This window comes from Tachysurus vachellii, chromosome 13 (genome assembly GCF_030014155.1).
Source record: "Tachysurus vachellii isolate PV-2020 chromosome 13, HZAU_Pvac_v1, whole genome shotgun sequence".
In the NCBI taxonomy this organism is placed as follows: Eukaryota; Metazoa; Chordata; class Actinopteri; order Siluriformes; family Bagridae; genus Tachysurus; species Tachysurus vachellii.
The window spans coordinates 21,021,801-21,040,680 of NC_083472.1; the positions used below are offsets into that span (position 1 = coordinate 21,021,801).

Genomic DNA, 18,880 nt, shown 5'->3' on the forward strand with positions numbered 1-18,880 from the left:
GAATAAATGAGCTGATAAATGTTAATAAACAGTATAAAATACAAATGGGACAAGGAGCAAATAATTTAGACTTTGCACTTATGCTCAAAGTGCGCGTTAAAGGAATAAACCACTTCAACCTAATATCTACTATCTGAATACAACAGACAAAAGCTAAAGCCCAGAAATATTTCACTCACTATTGTCTACAAGAATTTTGGTAAAGTCCATAAAGAAAATAATTTCCACAAAACCCTCCTCAAAGCACAAAGCACTGCAGTTTAATCCCGAGCTTACTGTACATTTCTGTCCTTCCTCGCATGACAACATGTGGACTGGTTATTCTAAACTGCCCCTTATTGTGAAGGTGTGCGTGCATCCAGAATATTTTTTAAATATCCCTAACCTAAAGTGTGAACTGAATATAAATGTACAGAATACAAGGAAAGTAAATCTTGATTAATTTATTCTGATATATAAAATATTTTATAGCATTATACAGCTCAATTTAAGACTTTAATCGATTTAATCGGTTAAGATTTGACAACGCCACCAAGCTAAAACCTTGTCAGAGGAAATAAATGTAGACTAGTCTTTGTTTAAAGATAGTCAGATAATTTAATCCACTTTAGAAGAGAAATATAGTCCGTCTTTGCTTCCCATACACTAAGATGTTTTAAATGGCAAACAGGGTGGCTAAATTTAAAAGTTAATTTCACTAAACATATGTATATTTAGGCACCATAATGACTGTTTGATTTCTATTTTCCGTTTAAGATATTTAAGAACTGGGCACAAATTCCTATGCAATGGCATGGGCAATGTTTTTTTCAAATCAACAGCTTGTTTTTTTTTTTTTGTAAACTTTATTTTGAAAAATCATACACACAGCTAAGATCAATACATAATGATACATATTAATGACCAGTAATTCAGAACTGGAATTCTTAATATTTCAACAAACATTTCTTAATGCCAGCCTAGCGTTCATCATCAGTGAGTCGAATTGCCGATAGGGCTATAAAAAAAAAAGTAAATAAGACCATGATTTCATTTTAGCTGAAATTATAAACTAAAAATACAAAACTTTGGTCTAGTTCCATTCAAAACTCATGTCCACCTCAACCAGAGTGTGGAAGGAATCTTTTTTGATTTTTTAAACATCCTTTCACTTCTTTTACATACAGAGCTGAAGAAAACAAACCATAAAGTTGGCTATAAAGAAACCCAGTGCTCACATTTACGCAGGAGAAGCTGATCCGTTTTGAAAAAGATCTTTCGGCTTCTTAATAAACAGTCCGACAAACGGTCCACATTTAGAGAAACAGACAGACACATTTTTGTTACAGAAAAAAAATTAACAGTCATTTAAAAAAAAAAAAAAAAAAACAAACAAAAAAAAAAAACTAAACGGTGTTTGTAACACTGATGAAGCACGTCCTTCATCCTAGACCGCTGAATCGGACATGTCTGAAACTCAGGAGTGTGTTCTGTGAGCACACTGGCACTCAATCTTAATTTAAGTGCCCGACAACCACCCAGTCTCTCTGCACCATGGACAAGCAGAACTACGACCGGGCCAGCTTTGCCTCATGAGCTTTCAGCGTTCCCACAGCGTCTTTCACAGCGTGGTAAATGATGTTCTTCACCTGCCAAAGTCAGACAAAAAACATTGACATGTTAAACAAAATCTTAACAAGCAATCCACTGTTGTGACGCTAAAATGCCAGTGGGGGGAAAAAAAAGTTTGTATTTTTCATTTAGGCTTTAGAAATCTCAGGAGCACGTGCACACACACACACACACCTGTAGCTTGTCCTCGTGGTTAGTGTGTGTTGTGGAAAGATGCCGGAACTCCTGTGTCAGCCTGAAGCAGTGCTTCACGTGCTCGGGTGAGACGAAGTCCTCCGCTACCTTGATGCAGCTGTACAGATTGTGCACCTGAACACAAACGCATCACATTATAAGTTTCTGTACTGCTCAGCATTAAGGTTGTTGTTAATCATAGTGTATCATCTAAAACTTACCCCATCTTTAATTCTACAGTTTTCCTTTTTAATTTTTTCCCTTACTCCTCAATGTTCTAATTCCAGTTGTGTATTTTGAGTCCTCTCCTTTAAATCTACTACAAACCCTTTGGCGCCATAATCAGTTACTGATATAATCTGATAGGTTTATCTGACATTGTTATCTTTACTGCCGCTTCCCGTCATGTTCGTAACACTTTATACACAATGGCGTTCAAATACACAGAACAACATGGTACTGCTGACCAGAACATGCTAAATGAAACAGCATATGTACATATTTGATTAAGCAGCCGTGAACACTGCCACAATAATTAGTTTAGAGTTGTTATTTTCACAGTGCTGCCTTTCTTAGCATACACACTTACAGCTAATCGATAAATACGTTTCAGCTATAATTACAAAGCGATAAATAGTGATCTAGAAACACTCCTGGTTATGTAAAACTAGCTTGTCCTAAAAGATTGGCTAAAATATTTGTCTTACAAACATTCAAACACAACTTTATTAAAAGTCTTCAAAAAAAAAAGTGTCATACCTAACAGGGTTAAACCTCAGCTCTTCTCTAAGATGAACATTTTTGTATTTTCCTTGTTCAGAGTTGCTCTGAGATCCTGAATCACTCTTAAGCTAGGATTCCTAGTTAGAAATTTGAAGCTAAATTAGGAGCTCTCTGACATTACTCTTAGAATCGTGATGAATACAGGCCCTGTTATGAAAATGAATCCTATTTGATTCGATCAGAAAATTTATTACACTGAAATGGTGAAACATTGGAAATGAGATTTTACAAGGCTGTGGGTTGCCTTCACTTGCTTTCCTTCGTCTTTTCGTCGATGTCAGATGCTCACCTGATGAGGTGCTCCAGCTGGAATAAACACGGCGTCTCCCAGGAACTGAATGATGGACCAACCCTGAACTCCATACTCTTCATACAGGCGGCGGCGCAGCACCTGGTCCAGATACCAGCTCTGGTCATGGATGGGGTCGTGATCTGGAGGGTTTTCCTGACCCTGCTCTTCTCCGACCTTAAACACAAAAGATTGTCAGTATAAGCTGAAGGACAGACCAAGATACTGTATTATTGCCCAGCGCGTCTTATAACCTAAGCCTCAAACATTGAGCAGCTCGTTCTCTCTATTATTATTTGCTTTGGATAAATATGAACAAATGGAAATGAATAATTAATGGAGAACAGAGGGATAAGCAAAAGGATGCATTTGGACTGGTCCATGGATTTTACTAGTCTGTCTTTTATGGTAAAAATAATTCAGAAATCAATTTTGCACAGGTGCCAATCATGCAAATAACCGGCAGCGTTTATCTGCATCACATCTTACACCATAGCACCAGACAAATGATGATGTCTGTAAAAGTTAGGGACAAAACCTATACAAACCAGATTATTTAAAATAAGTTTTTCGATCCACCTTTGTGTTATTTGTTATACCGCCATTCCCTGCACTCCTGCGGCTCACCTTGCGCAGGAGCTCACGAATTTTCTCAGCGTCTTTAGCGGCATAGATGTGCCAGAGCGCACCCGGCTTCTCCTTCCCCTCATACACCCTCCTCTTCGTCATCTCGTCCACATCCCCCTCCTCGATGGTAGTCGACACCTCTGCAGTCAAAATGGAGCGGTCAGTGCGCCAACAATGACCTGGATGTAAAACTGTACAGCAGTTTACGTGTCTGATAGATGTCTGACAGGACGATGGAAGAACTTTCGTTTAATTCGCCAGTGCAAAGGAGCCAATTTCCCCTCACACCCAGACTTAGTGCTTAACTAAATTACCCTAATGGTGATTTAATAATTGGGACCTTATTAATTCCAGGACAGGCTTAATCTGAGGCATGAGATTGCTCGTGCCTGTTTCGGTTTCTACAATAATCGCATTATATTTTCTAAAAACAAGATGAAAAAAAAGAAAAGGAAAAAAGATGAGTAAAAAAGAGAGCGTATTCATCCACCAGTCAAACAGCATGAAACATCCAAGACAGCACTGATGATTTCCCACCACAAACCTGCCCCACACCTGACCGAGCGACAAAATAATAAAATAAAAGAAGAGCTGAAAGGGCAAGACACCATTCACTCCGGAAAAAAAGGACCAGACACCAGACGACCAGAGAGCAACGTGTTGCATTAAATACAATACTTCTGAGGGAGTGAAAAGCTGACCTACTTTTTTCAGTCACACGATAATGAGAGAAGACGCAAAAGATTCTGTGCAAGAGAATGTCCTTGAACTTATTTTTTGCAGATTTAAATACAGCTGAATGGGGGGGAAAAAAAAACAGCAAAACACAAAACACACTACTGTCCTTGACAGCATGATCTTGTTGACTTTCTACCAGTATCTACCAGTTCCCAGTAAATACATGCTAATAAGAATTTACAGGAACATCAGACATGAACTGGTGTTTTTTTTTTTTTAAGTTACAGTTTTATAGACATTGGTGGAAAAAACCTCTTTAAAGAAAATTATAAACCGTGTAATCATAAATACTGTAATCAGTCTATGCTTGCACATCCACCATACAAGTCACTGTGTAAGATTAACAACAGAAACAAGATAAAACAGGTGCATTCATATAAAGTGTGATTTTGTCTGGCTTTAACAATATAAAATCTACCCTCTGTGTTACACTACATCATTATGAGAGTATCTAGGTTTATTAGCCAGTATATTTGCTAACACAAATTCTAACATTTCCTGTTTACTTTTTTTTTTTTAAACTTTTCAATAATTTATTTCTTTACTAAATGTTGTTTATATCATGTGTAACAGGGCACTTTGGACATGTTGCCTGCTAACACGGTCTTAAAAGCTACAACATCTTCAAACACACACAAGAGTACGTTTTATCTAGGACACACCGCACCTCTTGTGGCACAGAAGGATTGCTGGCGCGTTAAAAACGATGCACATACAACGCTCCCTCCATCAACTGGCACAAGACACCATGTGATATTTGGAGCAATTGCAAACAAAACACACACATGCATATACACACACAATACGATATGAACTCAGGAAGTTATTGCTTCTCTTCTGCTCAAAATACAAAAAAAAAACTTAATCTAAAAAAAATTAAATCCTTGATCTGTGCTGGGGTTTATTTATACATATCTTACATTTATATGTATTTATATCTTATACGTATGTGTGAGATCAAAATATATTAGGCATGTTGTTTTAGTAGTTTAATAGTCGTTTTAATAGAGAGAGAGAGAGAGAGAGAGAGAGAGAGAGAGAGAGAGAGAGAGAGAGAGAGAGAGAGAAGTGAAAAAGGAGAAATGACAGGACGTTAGTCTGAAGTATCATGCCTCATGTGGGAAACAAATGTTTAAAAAAAAAAATTTGCACAGACCTTTGTATCCAGCAGGGTCTGCTTCTGTGAATGAGAAATGGTGCCACAGTCAAAAGAAGCAAGACTCTGAGCACCTGAACTAGGAGCCACCAGGAGGTGACTACCAGAATGCTCTGATCTTCTACATGTCAAAACTTAAAAAATCTCTAATAGCTAACTAATCTGTTGTTAGCAGCTAATCTGACTCCTGTAGAAGTACATCGGTAGGGACTGGCTTAGTATTATCCATAAAGGTTGAACTAAATGAGCCATTGGAGGTTTTGCAGGAGAGCTAGACAACAGAGACCAGGGCCCTGTCCTTCGTACAAGAGTCAGGAAATTAAAAATGCATGACTTGTGTCAGATTTACTATTCATAATAAGCTGGGCTAGAATGTTTTTTTTTTTTTCCTTCGAATGAACGCACCCGATATTAAGGACATAACCGAATGCTCCTGCTTTGCGTTGAAAGGGCAGAAGCCATGAGCAACAAATCAGCCACTGGCTAATGAGAATGTACCAGAAGCCAGGAGTGACTATTACAATTTTAGATTTTTCTTGCACACAATGCAGTAAGACATGCACAGCTTAATGTGGCTAGAATAAGGCAATTAAATCAAATGTGCATGATCGCTATCACCATCATATCGCTCAAGTCGCTATATCGTGTCAAAGTAACATAATTAACCAAAAATGGTAGAACACATTAACACACAACATTATCTTGATTAAGCCGTGTGTGTGCGGATCATATATACTGTGTGTTTGTGTGAGAAGGAAGGTATGGCAATTATATGATCTTACAGAATCGTAATCCGAGTAACGTTCAAAAATAGTGTAAAAAATAAAACAAAACAAAACAAAAAAAAAACACAAATCTAAAAATCACGTCAAATATTCAAATGATCTAATCCGAGTAATTTGGTAATCCACGTACGAAGGTTGGGGCCCGGGACTGTAGTGAATAGTTCAGAAAGATACTAGATGGTGTACAGTTTAATAGAGGAGGGACAGCACAGGACTAAAGCTGGATGGAAGCAAAATAAAAAAATATTTTGTAAAAAGACATGTTGAAATAAATTAAACATATTCGGTCAAACACTAAACACAGGGTTGCTGCAGGAACAGAGGTGACAATGTGGTGAATTCTGGTGTTGAATCTCAAGTACACACTAAGTGGGATGGTTTTAAAAAAAATATATAAATATATAAACAAAACCAGTGCAAAAATGAATAAAAACCACCACACACAGACACACACAAACACCATAAGTGCTTACTGTTTTCTTGATCGTTGTCTCCCTGGGGTATTCCCACATACACCATCACATTAACAGCATCGGACACGTCCAGATGCAAGTTTGTGGTGCCAACCTTCCTGTCTTCTGTTGATATCAAACCTAAATAAAAAAAAAATAAAAACAACATTAAATATAAGAAATCCTAATAAATACAATCCTAAAATACAAGAATAATGATCATACAGCACAATGAAAAAATATAAAAGATTACCAGAAGTTTCATTTTGAACATTGAGTACACGGTTACAGACAACAAACAAGCCACAGATAATGTGATAGAAATATCCTATGTCTTACCATAGGCGTTGTACATCTTGGGGCCTAGATCCGGCCGCACAAAGAAGTTAGGAAGACGGGATGCCAGGTTTAGTCGTCCATCTCTCTTTGTATACTCGGGTAGAGGAAGGTTATCCATAAGGTCATCAAACCTGAGGGTCATAGTCAATGTTTCAGTGTGTAAAAGTTAAAAAACCTCGCTAGCTTCTAGCTTTCAGAGTCTCAAGCTTACCGTGTGGGCATCATGTCTCGGAAATCTTCTCCGGGTGGCCAGTCTTTGAGTTTCAGTACCATTGCCTGCCCATCAGCACCTTGCAACCGTTCTACAGAAACCATACATATGTAGCTCAAAACTCAAGACAAAACCATTCTACAATAAATTAACAGTCTACACAAAGGTTAATGTTAAAGTTCTACATCTTCACACTCACTTACGTTACACCAGGGCAAACCTGAAAAAATTGTAAACATTTAACACCCAAAAGGCTGATTTTAGGACATGCACTTACTGGAGATGACCTGGAAGCCGTCCCAGAAGTCACGGACCTTGACGTCGGAGATGATCGCGCAGTTCCTGCAGTTGACCAGGTCTACATCCTGGTCCCCAAACTCTTCACTGAAAGCATTCGGCAACCACAAACCTGTCTTCAGCTTCTTGTGGATACCTGAGACCAGCACCGGCTAAACACAAAGATAAAACACTAATTGTTATTCTTGAATACTAAGCTGCTCCCTGAATGTCACACTGCCTTCTGAAGTACCAAAGCCCTTCTTTAGTGGGGACCGATGTTCAAGTGTTAAAACCTTCCTCAAGTACTGAACCCAATAGCAGATATTGAAGCCCATTCTCAGGTGCTCAACCACGTTCTTAGCTTCAGAGATCCTGAAAAAGCACCTTATAGTATCATTCACAGCAAAATGTCCTGCTTACCTGTCCCTGTTTCCAGCACTCACGGAAAATCTTCCAGTTGTTGCCGTTGCTGGGGTCCTGAAGGCAGAGGAGCCGGCCATCACATAGCCACGTGTGGGAGGTGTGGGGTTCAAGCACGCTCAGGCCCATCACTCCGTCTCTGCGTGTAACACTGCATGACTCGGTGCCCTCCATCGGCCCAGAGACACGCCGACTCTCTGCTTTCTTGTTCTCCACCACAGAGGCGATGATGTGGTCCAGGATGGTAGGTAGACCTCCCTTTGCTTTATCAGCCTGTACCAGAAGGATCAAATGAAAGTCTAACCCCCCAAAAAACTGTCATGCCACAGCGAGTGAAATGTGCTCCTGTTACAAAGCCAACTTGCCTTATTTTTTTTTTTTAGCTTAAAGTGTCAAGAGGAACATGGACTCACCCCTGCTGAAGAGGTGAATACTGAAGGAAAGGGGACTCCACCATCAGGTGCCTGGGGCAGTTTGCCTGGGCCGGAGTTGAGCAGGTCCCGCAGGCTGGTGCCCTCGGCTTTAGGGTGGGTCGGCCCAGAGCCCAGCAGCAAGCTGTTGAAGAGCTTGGGAGGTGGGCCTGCTGGTTTGGATAGACTGCTGAATGCATCTAGACCGAAGGGAGCACGAGCGTCACGACGCATCATGGCCCGTAGGGAGCTGGAGTCTTGAAGAACAGACCAAAAGTGATTTAAATATAAATACATAAAAAAGGCCACTACTAAAAGTACTTCTGCAATGTTTGATCTGTTTCAGCATATTATAAAAAACAACAGCTTACACCAAATGGATACAAGAAAATAGCTCTTAAACATAGCCGAACCCCAAAATAAAAGGTTTCAGATGATTTTGTATTTTAGACAACACAAAGCAGCTCACCTTTAGAATCGTCTTTTGCCTTCTGTGTGGCTAGGTCAGCCAGCCAGTGTAGAGCAGAGGTGTTACCCTTGGCATCTTTAGAACCAGGGGTAAGGGCAATGGCAGGCCCTGTTGTGCTGGTGTTCGCACTGCTGCTGCCAGATATGTCAGCACCGTTTCCCTCTGCACCAGATTCTATTTTCACTATTGCACCAGTCACAGGATCCCCATCTGGACGGGGAGTTGAAGAAGACGCAGCCCCATTTCCTGTGCTAGAAGCTGTACCGGACTGCAAAATACAAGCAAAATATCTTAAGTAGGTCTGTCAAATTCTTTTTAATATTATATCATTTTACTTTGTGATACAGTGACATCACAAACGAAGATAGTTTTAATAGCTTTTTTAAACCAAAAAATAAAAACATTTCCAATAACCATAAAAAGGCTCTATTTTTTAATCCCACACAATAACAGTAATAATGTCTGTGTGCTGATAAATAAACATATATAAACAACAACTAATTTTTGTAGCGTAAAAATTCTAAAAATCCTAATTTTGATACAAATGAATGAGAATCTCAACATCCCAAATATGGAGTGCTTTAAAGAAAGAAAGTAAAAAATCCAGCCATACTTGTGCAAGGCCGTTGGGCACGTTAGGCCGTGCCGCAGGTTTATTGTGCCGGCTGGTGCAGGGACAGTTGGCTTTAATTCCCCACTTGCCTCGTGCTGCATGTACCATGTCCCCTATATTATAGAGTGCTACCAGGAGGTAAAGGAAAAAGTTAACAATTTAGTATAATACATTAGGCATGAGACCGAAGAGCATTGTTTTGGGAAAAAAATACTGGCAAGAAGAATTCGCTACTCATATCGTGTATTCTGGCGTTTTTGTTAATGTTCATTTCGAGTCTTATCTCTACATACGTTCTAGGTGACATCACTTGAGGTAGTAGCATATAGAGCATAAAGGTCGCAAAACAGGACTTACCCGCCCCTAAGCATGCTTACTTAATCGATCAAGAGGTTAAGAGAAGGTCATCAAAAAGAAGTGTTGTGGCACAAGACAAACATGATGCTTTGTACCAGTTGATACATATGAACCCGACACTGAAATGTCCTGTAGTATATTACACACTGCTGAACACGCTGTACAACTTTTTCTACAGTATCCAAAAATCCCAGCTGTAAACTCATGCACTCTGGTTTCTACTGAGGCAGGCTTGATTAGTGCGTTAAAATCAACACCTGTGATCCAAGTTGCACTCATCCAAAAACAAGTCAAAATCACATTGTGTGTTCTGTTTGCACAATTACAGTTCAAGTGGATTTCAGACATCAGGAGTGGTGATGACTCAAATTTGTTACTTAAACTACTCACTTAAGAAATCTTAAAAAAAATGAAGAAATCTTAACACTACCATTAAATAGAATTATGTCACTAGATGAGTAATAAAAGGAGAAAATGACACCTTATGTATCCTGATCTATTTTCTTTACAACACAAACGTTAACATTGCAGTGGATCAACTTGGCTTCATTGTCATCGGTCATCATTTATTTGAAATGTCGTCAATCTTGAAGCCTTCATCAGGATCCAGCTTACTTTATGGCCTTAGTACTTCACCTCATGCCTCAAACACACCACATAACAAACTGGTTCTCACTGAACAGCGGTGCCTACCTGTGCCAGGAATAATCTGAGTGGGCATGAGGTTCTGGGGTTCATGAGGCTGTCCTTTTGCACACTTCAGCCATGAGAAGACTTCATCGTCTGAGTTTTCCTCCACATCTACAAAAAAAAAAAAAAAAACATAATTATTTAAAAAGCACACAATGTCACGACTCACTTTTGTTCATGAGATACCATGTAGTTGTGCTCACCATCATGTGGCTGGTTCTTTCGTAGCCGGTAACAATCTAAGCATACGCCAAAACCGCATTTGCGACAAACCCAGTGGATGTTGAAGAGCGTCGTCTCACACACGTCACACATCTCTCTCACACCCCTAACTGCCCGCTTCCACGCCACCTTTTCTGCTCAAACACAGACACAATGCATCAGCACATAATCTACTGCAGTTGAGTTACTTTAACCTTTCATTTATAATATCTGTAATTAAAAACAAACAATAACTTACGGTGAGGTTCCACCATCATCATGGCCTCTTTCTCGGACATGACGAGTTGGCAGAATTGGTCGCCCACGTTGGCCAGAATATACTTGGATGTGTCCAGGTCAAGGCCCTCGTGTGCATTTGCGGCTGGCAGCCATAAGCCCATGGCCATGCTGTCACTCTGCTGCGGGGTCAGGAAGCCTTCCACACGAAGCACCCCTTTCTTCGTGAACGCTAGCCTGGGTAATGGAAAGTAAAGTTTTAACAGGTTGAGCAGGCTTGAACAGAACTATTTCAAATTGTAAATCTCTACAGAAATAATGCATGCTTTGGGGGATATACTTTTATATAAACCAAACTGCACGTATCCAGACCCCACACAGGTATACTGACCTACGGAAGTGAAAGAAGCGGCAGGCCACGTTGGGGTCGTCGTCCTCCAAATCCTGCTCACGGGATTTCCGGTAGCGCTCAAGGCGACACTCTCTGCACTTGTGCAGGTGTGGAGCCACATTTATGCATGAGCCGTCCTGCAGGAACGCTTCACCGGACTGCTTCAGACGTCGCACCTTATTCTGGTCCTTCAGTATGGACTGACCAACTGCAACACAGCACCACAACAAACTTCACTCGTTGAGGCTACTCACGGTCTACAGTCTCTTTGTTCGTTTGTTAAATTATTATGTTCTTCGCCTCTCTGAAATAAGACTTACAAACTTCAGACAAAAGTATAACAAGTGGCCACAAAGTTCCATAAAAACCATAGAAAAAATATATGATTTAAAGACAAAAAAAAAAAAAACATGAAATAGAAAATCCCAGTAATCCATAAAGCATACCCTTAAATGGTTTGCTCCTTGGTCTGTTCTTAGCAGCCTGGGCTTTAGCCTTCTGCACATCAGACCCATCCGGAGACGAGTGCATGCCAGGGTTTTGGGTTTGTTCGCTGGCATCTTCAGCCTCACTCAGGTCAGACAAGTCGCTGTTGGTGCTGGAGTCAGAGTCCCGTTTGCTTGACTGGCCACGATCATCCAGAGAGAACTTCTGCGACGCTTGGTCAAAGAGCATGGGTGCCGTCTGATCCTCTGATAACACGCTTTCGGTGTTAAAGGCTGCAGTCCCATCATTGGTAGCCTCTTTGTTATGTTTGAGCTCCTGATCTTCTTTGTGTTGTGGCATAAAAGACGCAGGAGGAGAGGAAGAAGAACAGCTCGCAAACTGGGAAGAAAGAATTCCTTTAGGATGGTCATCCATTGTGAATAAATTTGATTGGCCATCAGTAGCTGGTGGATCTTGGCTAAGAATACCGGTGCCTCCTACAGGCTGTGTAGGGGGCACTGACGAGTCCAGGTTTGGAGTGGTCAACTTGCTAAATGGACTATTCGAGATTGCTCCAGTATAAGCAAGAAATGGATTAGCCTCTTTCGAGGCTGCCAGGAACAGGTTCTCATGAGGTTCTGAAACCTTGCTGCCTGCAAGCAGACCAAATCCACTAGCAGGGCTAGCACTGGTAGTATTTCTCAGTCCAGCACCAGGACTATTCAGTGCAGTGGAGCCCAGACCAAGAGAGGTCCCGAGCCCTAAAACAGGTTTAGAAATGTCCCCTGAACCCAAAACAGGGCTGCTGCCAACAGCTGGTGGGAAACCGGGGGTTAATTTTCCCAGTGTGTCTCCTCCTGCTCCAAAAGATTTGTTTATTAGAATTCCATTACCTGTTGGCTTAACATCAGGCACTTTGGGCTGCTCTTGTACAGATGACAGGGCACTAGCTGGTGCAGAACCAAACAGTCCTGCAGATGCAGATGCAACAACGGCCTTTTTTAGGCCCTCGGAGTCAGCAGCGGGCTTGAAAAGGGTTGGTGGCTCCTTGTTGACGTTTTTCACCAAGGCTGTAAAGTAGTTAGTGTCCTTTGACTGACCTTGTGCGATACCTGGACTTGGAGTCTGTGTCTGAGACATACACTGAAAAAATAAGTTCTGTGATGGATTAGATGCTTGCTGCTGAGGTTCTTGTGGTTTAGCAAAGTAAAAACCAAAGGGTTCCTTGTTGTCTTGGGATGCTCCATTAGTCTGTGCAGGAACATCACCGAACACAGCCCCGCTGGTCTTCTTGGGCTGAGAAGGACTAATTCCCACAGCAGCAAGAGTGGTTGGCTTTGGAGTCTGAAAGATACAATCATATAATTATCTTAAACACTCAAATAAGCACAATGAAAAACAGCCTAGACTTTTTTTGATACAGGGCAGATCAACTTAGGTTACACATACCTAAAAGGAGTGTAAGAATTAACGAAAAAGCAACACCGGTAATGCTGACCAATGCATCAGAATGGCATTTCACTCCTATGCGTCTGTACTGTACTTTGTACTGTATGCAATAACAAAGTACCTCATGTATCTATCCATCAGCATGCTTACCTGGCTTGCTTCTGGAAGCGAGCCCCAAACAGGTGCTTGCTGGTTGAGATCCGGGGTTGCAGAAAGAACCACGCTGGGAGAGTTGTCCTGGGAAGGTGAAGAGATGGTGACAGGACCTGGAGATATCAGAGGAGCAGATCTGGGAAAGGCTGAATGAACTCCATCGTCCCTTTCGGGTGCCAGGGCTGTAGAAGCAACCTTGGGTGCAGGAGCTCCGGGCACCAAACTAGGCATCTGACCCAAAGAGGGAAATATGGTAGAAAAGGCAGATGGCGCAGGCTTCAAAGGAGGCGGAGCTAAGATGGATGTAGGAATTGCAGTGGCTGCCAGAGAAGCCGTTTTATCTTGGCTCAAATTGGTGTTGCCATTCTCCTTAATGACTCCAGTAGACCTGCTGATGGAATGGTCCTAAAGAGAAGTAGTGTTGTTAGCAATACTATTAGCTGAAACTTGGCTAGCAATGATGTTCTCCCCCCACTTCCTCCTACTACATCCAGTGCCTCCAACATAATCGCTGCAAGCGTCCCACTGCCCCTTATTACCGTTGATTCGCAGTCTGCTGTGACTGAACCACTGTCCGTCTGCCCGTTTGGCTCAACCTCCCCTGTTCCTTTGAATCGTTTCAGGGTCACATCCTCATCTCCTTCGGAAGCTGTCCGACGTCTACGCCCGCACTCACCCTTAGCGCTGTCTGCTTCCTTTCTTTGCTGATCCTGAAGACACCAGAAACACAATTATAACAGCCGTCTTTGATTTGGCAGTGCCAAAAAAAATCATATGTAGTAAAAGTGGTGTACCTCATCTGTTGACTCCACAGTAAGCGTTACATGAATGACTCGGGGATCAACTACCTGGGTCTCTTCTCTCTGAAATGTAAACTCTGAATGAGTAAAAAAAAATATCTGTGCACTTTTTCTACCTACTCACGTGTGTCTTTCTTATTGAAAAAAATGCAAACATTTTATTACAGTAATGGAATGGGTATTATAAAAAATAACACCAACCTGATCCATGGTAATCTCCATAATGTGCTTCACAGGATCATGCTGAGACACTAGTCCCTGCGCCCACGGTTCTTCAAACTCCGGCTGGTACACCTGCACCCTTCGGCCCTGGATCGTGTACGTTCCTATCAAAGCAAAACAACACATGCGTGTTTTGTTAAATGGACATATCTGTTTTGAGATGGGCTACATTAAAGTAGGGTGTCATTTTATCGGACGATGCCGCTGACCTTTTCTCAGGATCTCCTGCAGCTCGGAGTCGCGATGCCAGGTGCTGATGGCAGCTTGAAGTGCTGGCTGCTCCTGAAGGAGTGGATGCCTCACATCCTTCTCAGCCTGTACAGGAACAAATCACCTGACCTTGAACACCAGTGTGTTTTTTACATAGGCAGAAGTGGATCTAGTACACATGATACCAGACCTGTGTTTAGACCAAACTCCCACTGTGACCACTGGAACGTTTGTGGGGCTTAATTAAAATTAAATCTTACCAAAATTGATTACTGTTTAAACAATTATGTGACTGGCTGAACTGCTCCTTCCATACAGGAGGAACCCATGTACTATTACTAGCTCATAGCCAACCTCAAATCTCTGAAGCGAACTTCCACTTGGGAGAAATTCCAGCTTTCTCGTTCCAAAGAACTCAACCGGAACGAGGGATCCTATTCCGACACGATCCACAAGCGGTTGAAACACCTGGAGGAACAGATCGGGTTGAACACACAAGCAGAAATTCTGCAAATGAGTTTTTCACAACACAAAGTAATAAAAATACTAAAAATATTGAATTGCAATAGTCTCACTTGCAAATCCTGCTTTCCTTCCAGAGTCTCAAAAAATGTGTGAATTAACTAATCAAATACAGCAGAGTGTATAATATTCCCTGCGTTACTACGTGAACATAAGTTAAAACGACGTACATGCTACAAATGCTTGAATAAAAAAAAAACCCATTACAGCCATGAGGGTTTCTATACTTTGGCAACAACTGTGTTTAGAGATGAGAAGTCCACCAAGAATTCAACCATCAATACGATTAAGGAAGAGATAAAACCTGACGTGGCCCAACATAAAAGGTCAACATCACAGCAACAACGTTAAGGTTGTGAGTTCCCAAAATAACCACAAAACATACTCTTGTCCCGAAATAGTTTGAAAATCTCTTATCCCAATGACTTTCTTAAAACTTCTAAGCAAGCATTTTAAAGCTTGATACAAAATACGACAGAGCTCCATGTTTCTGTGCACATTACTCGCATCAGGAGCGAGACCAGGCTGCTTCACCATACGGCTTTGGAAAAGTAAATCCAACAGACTCCTGGCTACGCCTGTACACTCACCAGGGCAGGCCAGTGGCTGGGAGCCGTTCCTCCGACTGTGGAAATGGACGAGTCGCTTGCGGGAGCCCACACAATGATGTTTTCCATCAGAGCTGCTCGGACCTCTTCTCCGTACAGCTGCACCCAGGAGCGCTGCCTCCACGGGCTGTCCTCAAACTCCAAGAACACCTACAGAGCAAGTGTGAGATGCGTCTACATCGTAAATATGGGAGATGTTCAAACACCTTAAATACCAAAACAGAAAGACGACTGGAAAAAAATCCTGCACTTGATTACAAAAGCATGAGCTATATTTTCTTAAACATTTTAATCATTCTATATACGGGATCATATTCAATAAATCTATCAAGAGTTCTGAAAACGGCTATAGGGGCTGAAACTGACCTGAAATACTGGATCAAAAGGACAATGGGTTTAATATTTTCCCCAATCCAAACTAGTTGTGATGCCAAACAGATCACACAAGTGAACAGAAAACATGGCTTCCATCACACCTTTTATATAATTGGCGACCAAGAGGATGTCCTTATCAGCCAAGTAAGGAACAAGGTACTTGGAGGAAAATAATCAACACCTGGGTGGAGCGATGGTGCCCTCCACCGTGAAGCTGATCATTCTCCTACAAGTGTGTCCCAATATTATTGATTCCTCTTATACCACAGCAATTTGTTAACAAATTTAGTTTTTAATTTATTAACGAATGCTGTCATACTTTTTTTTTTTTAAACCATTTCTAGTTATATGCAATGTTGTGGAATGTCAGTATGACAGGTTACTTCCTGTATTACGTTATAACACTCTCAAAGTCAACTGGACTTTTATAGAAAAGAAAAACACGTGATGAAAAACTGTAAAAACGTAAGTCTGATTGAGACTCAATGAATTTAACATTTTGTAGATTGTATCGGGCATCTAATTTACACGTTCCTGTGATTTTTTTTTTAACAAAAGAAAACCAATAACGTATTAGCACGAGCATGCGCTGTGGTATAAAGACGTTAGATCAGACACAGAAAAAGTGTGACGGTTGAGTTCTTACCTGATACTGACATCCTCTTAACAGAAGCTTGTAGGGAACAGATTTGGTTAATAAGTTATGAGGAACATCACCTCTGGTTGTCTGGATTGTGTCAATCATGCCATAAAATACAATCAACGAATCAGATGGGAAAATACACAATATGGCCGAATGTTTGCAGACACTAGACCATTAAACCCGTATGTGCTTGTTGAACATCTCATTTTAGATTTAATACCCCGCTGCTGTTATGACGAGCCCGACTCTTCTGAGAAGGCGCTCCACTAGATTTGGAGCACGGTTATGGGGATGTGTTTGCGTTCGGCCATTAGTAAGGTCAGGGGGTGCAGACGGGACCTGGGGAACAGCCGATGTTCCAGTGCGTCCCAAATGTGTTCAGTGGGGTTAAAATCATGGTTCTGTGCACGACACACACGTTCTTCCACTTCAATGGTGGTTTTCATCCCAAACCACAGAGCTTGGTTTGTGAGCAGGTGAACCGTCACACTGGATCACGTCTGACTCTTTTATTGAAGACCTACAGATGATGTGGTGGTCAGAAGTCTGCAAACTTTGGGCTCTATGGTGTGTGTTCAAGCCAATCAGTTACAGATCCAGCATTTCAGGCCACTACAGACCCAAACACCGACTCTCAGTATCAGATTGGACAATAACTTAACATTCAGTTATTTTTGTTGCTGTTGCTAATCACACCTTTGTAAAGTGAACAAACGTTCTAGACTTTCATTAACATCCTAACTTTAAATCGGCACATGAACAAATCGTCGCTCCTCCTTTCACCGTCCGCACAAAGACACTTATTCTGTCTGGCTTTCCTTCAGAAACTTAACACACATCCTGAATTAACTACCCACGTGTTTACACGTCTGTTAACACATTATTGACGTGTGTTTCACGTCTCTGCACTAATGTTTTCAGTAAGTTACTGTGGCCTGTCTCACACACCCCTAGCCTGTCTCACACACCTAGCATGTCTTACAGGGCTAATGCTAAACATTCAGCATCTCATCAGCGGGTTTTTAAAATTAGCTCGGAATTAAACATTTAAATAGAGATAACGTGTGTATAGTTGATATTTTTTGTATTTTAGTCTTTAATAAGCGTGTATTTTTTAACCCGAGCCCTGTCTTCTGTTGTTGTTGTTTGCGGCTGTGAATGGCCGTATACCAAACGGCTAAGTGCTCCCTTCCTAGGCGCACTACACACCCAGACAAATAACAGCACTAGCAGCCTATCTAGGGGACTAAAAATTAAAAATGCAGCCATTTGGAAGTCGGTTGTTATTTCTTATTTCTTTTAGCTCTCGATTACAGACGCATATATTTTCATATATAGAAGTTTATAATTTCGGCTTTATTACCTCCAACCTGTTGTTTTAAGTTTATATGTTTGTTTAATGTTGTTTTCAGTGTCCTACCTCCACCCCCGGACTCGCCAGCCCGATAACACTGACCGCCCGGACGGTCCCCCGGATCCAGGCGGCCTGCAGAGCGCCTTGGTCGGCTGGAGCAGCAGCACAAGCCCCTCCATCGTTCAGGAGAAGAAGCAGTCTTTTCCCGATCAGACCCAGAGAGTCGCCCATATTCATAAAAACACCATGAAGACACAGTAAGAGGCCGCTTCTTTACAGTGCTTCAGAAACACCCGTTAGCCGTTAGCTGTTAGCAAGAACGCTACAAGCCTCAACTCGCCTCAAAGCAGGAAAAACGGAGATTGGTCACTAACGTCGAGCTTCATGTGCACGAACACACCTTCTTTCAGGGGAATTCGGGGATTAATGTCGAAACACCTCACACCGTTTGTAGACACGGAACTAAAAATTTATTGTTCCAGTTACGGCTTCTTCTCCGCATCCGCCATTTAGACTCGCAGTTACCGAACGCACTCCTCGTACACTCTCTGAGGTGAACTGCAACGCCGCCTGCTGGACTTGTCGTGCACTGCATGAATAACTGCATTCACTTCAACGTCCGAAATGGGTCGGGGAAATAAAAAAATATATACATAAGATCTTCATAATAATAATATTATTTTTCTCACAAATGTCTTTTTTTTTTTTTTTTAACAAAAATAAATCCTTATGAGATTGTCAGTTAGGGATACACAGTGGTTGCAATCCTTGAGAAAAGAATAACGCTTATAATAACGATGATAGTAATAATATTAATGGCCACTAGATGGCGCCAAAGATCTCATTATTATTATTATTATTATTATTATTATTATTATTATTATTA

At 41.4% G+C, this 18,880-nt stretch overlaps 1 protein-coding gene across 2 annotated transcripts; it reads right to left on the reverse strand.

The window, feature by feature from the left end:
- Positions 1 to 816: 816 nt before the first annotated feature.
- Positions 817 to 18,558, reverse strand: kdm3b (lysine (K)-specific demethylase 3B). 2 transcript variants are annotated; one of them, XM_060886001.1, is made up of 26 exons: positions 18,061 to 18,558; positions 15,605 to 15,772; positions 14,847 to 14,960; positions 14,492 to 14,597; positions 14,262 to 14,386; positions 14,055 to 14,123; positions 13,800 to 13,970; positions 13,258 to 13,665; positions 11,679 to 13,002; positions 11,233 to 11,440; positions 10,864 to 11,078; positions 10,607 to 10,759; positions 10,407 to 10,514; positions 9,357 to 9,484; positions 8,744 to 9,011; positions 8,278 to 8,531; positions 7,865 to 8,137; positions 7,443 to 7,614; positions 7,166 to 7,256; positions 6,955 to 7,085; positions 6,637 to 6,756; positions 5,379 to 5,402; positions 3,485 to 3,624; positions 2,858 to 3,034; positions 1,786 to 1,920; positions 817 to 1,628 (listed from the first exon to the last, which is right to left on the reverse strand). In XM_060886001.1, exons 1-26 carry the CDS (start codon positions 18,229 to 18,231, stop codon positions 1,548 to 1,550), a joined length of 5,334 nt encoding a protein of 1,777 aa, XP_060741984.1. In that variant the 5' UTR covers positions 18,232 to 18,558; the 3' UTR covers positions 817 to 1,547. The 2 variants fall into 2 exon arrangements, with proteins under 2 accessions (XP_060741984.1, XP_060741985.1); XM_060886002.1 differs by lacking the exon at positions 5,379 to 5,402.
- Positions 18,559 to 18,880: the final 322 nt, after the last annotated feature.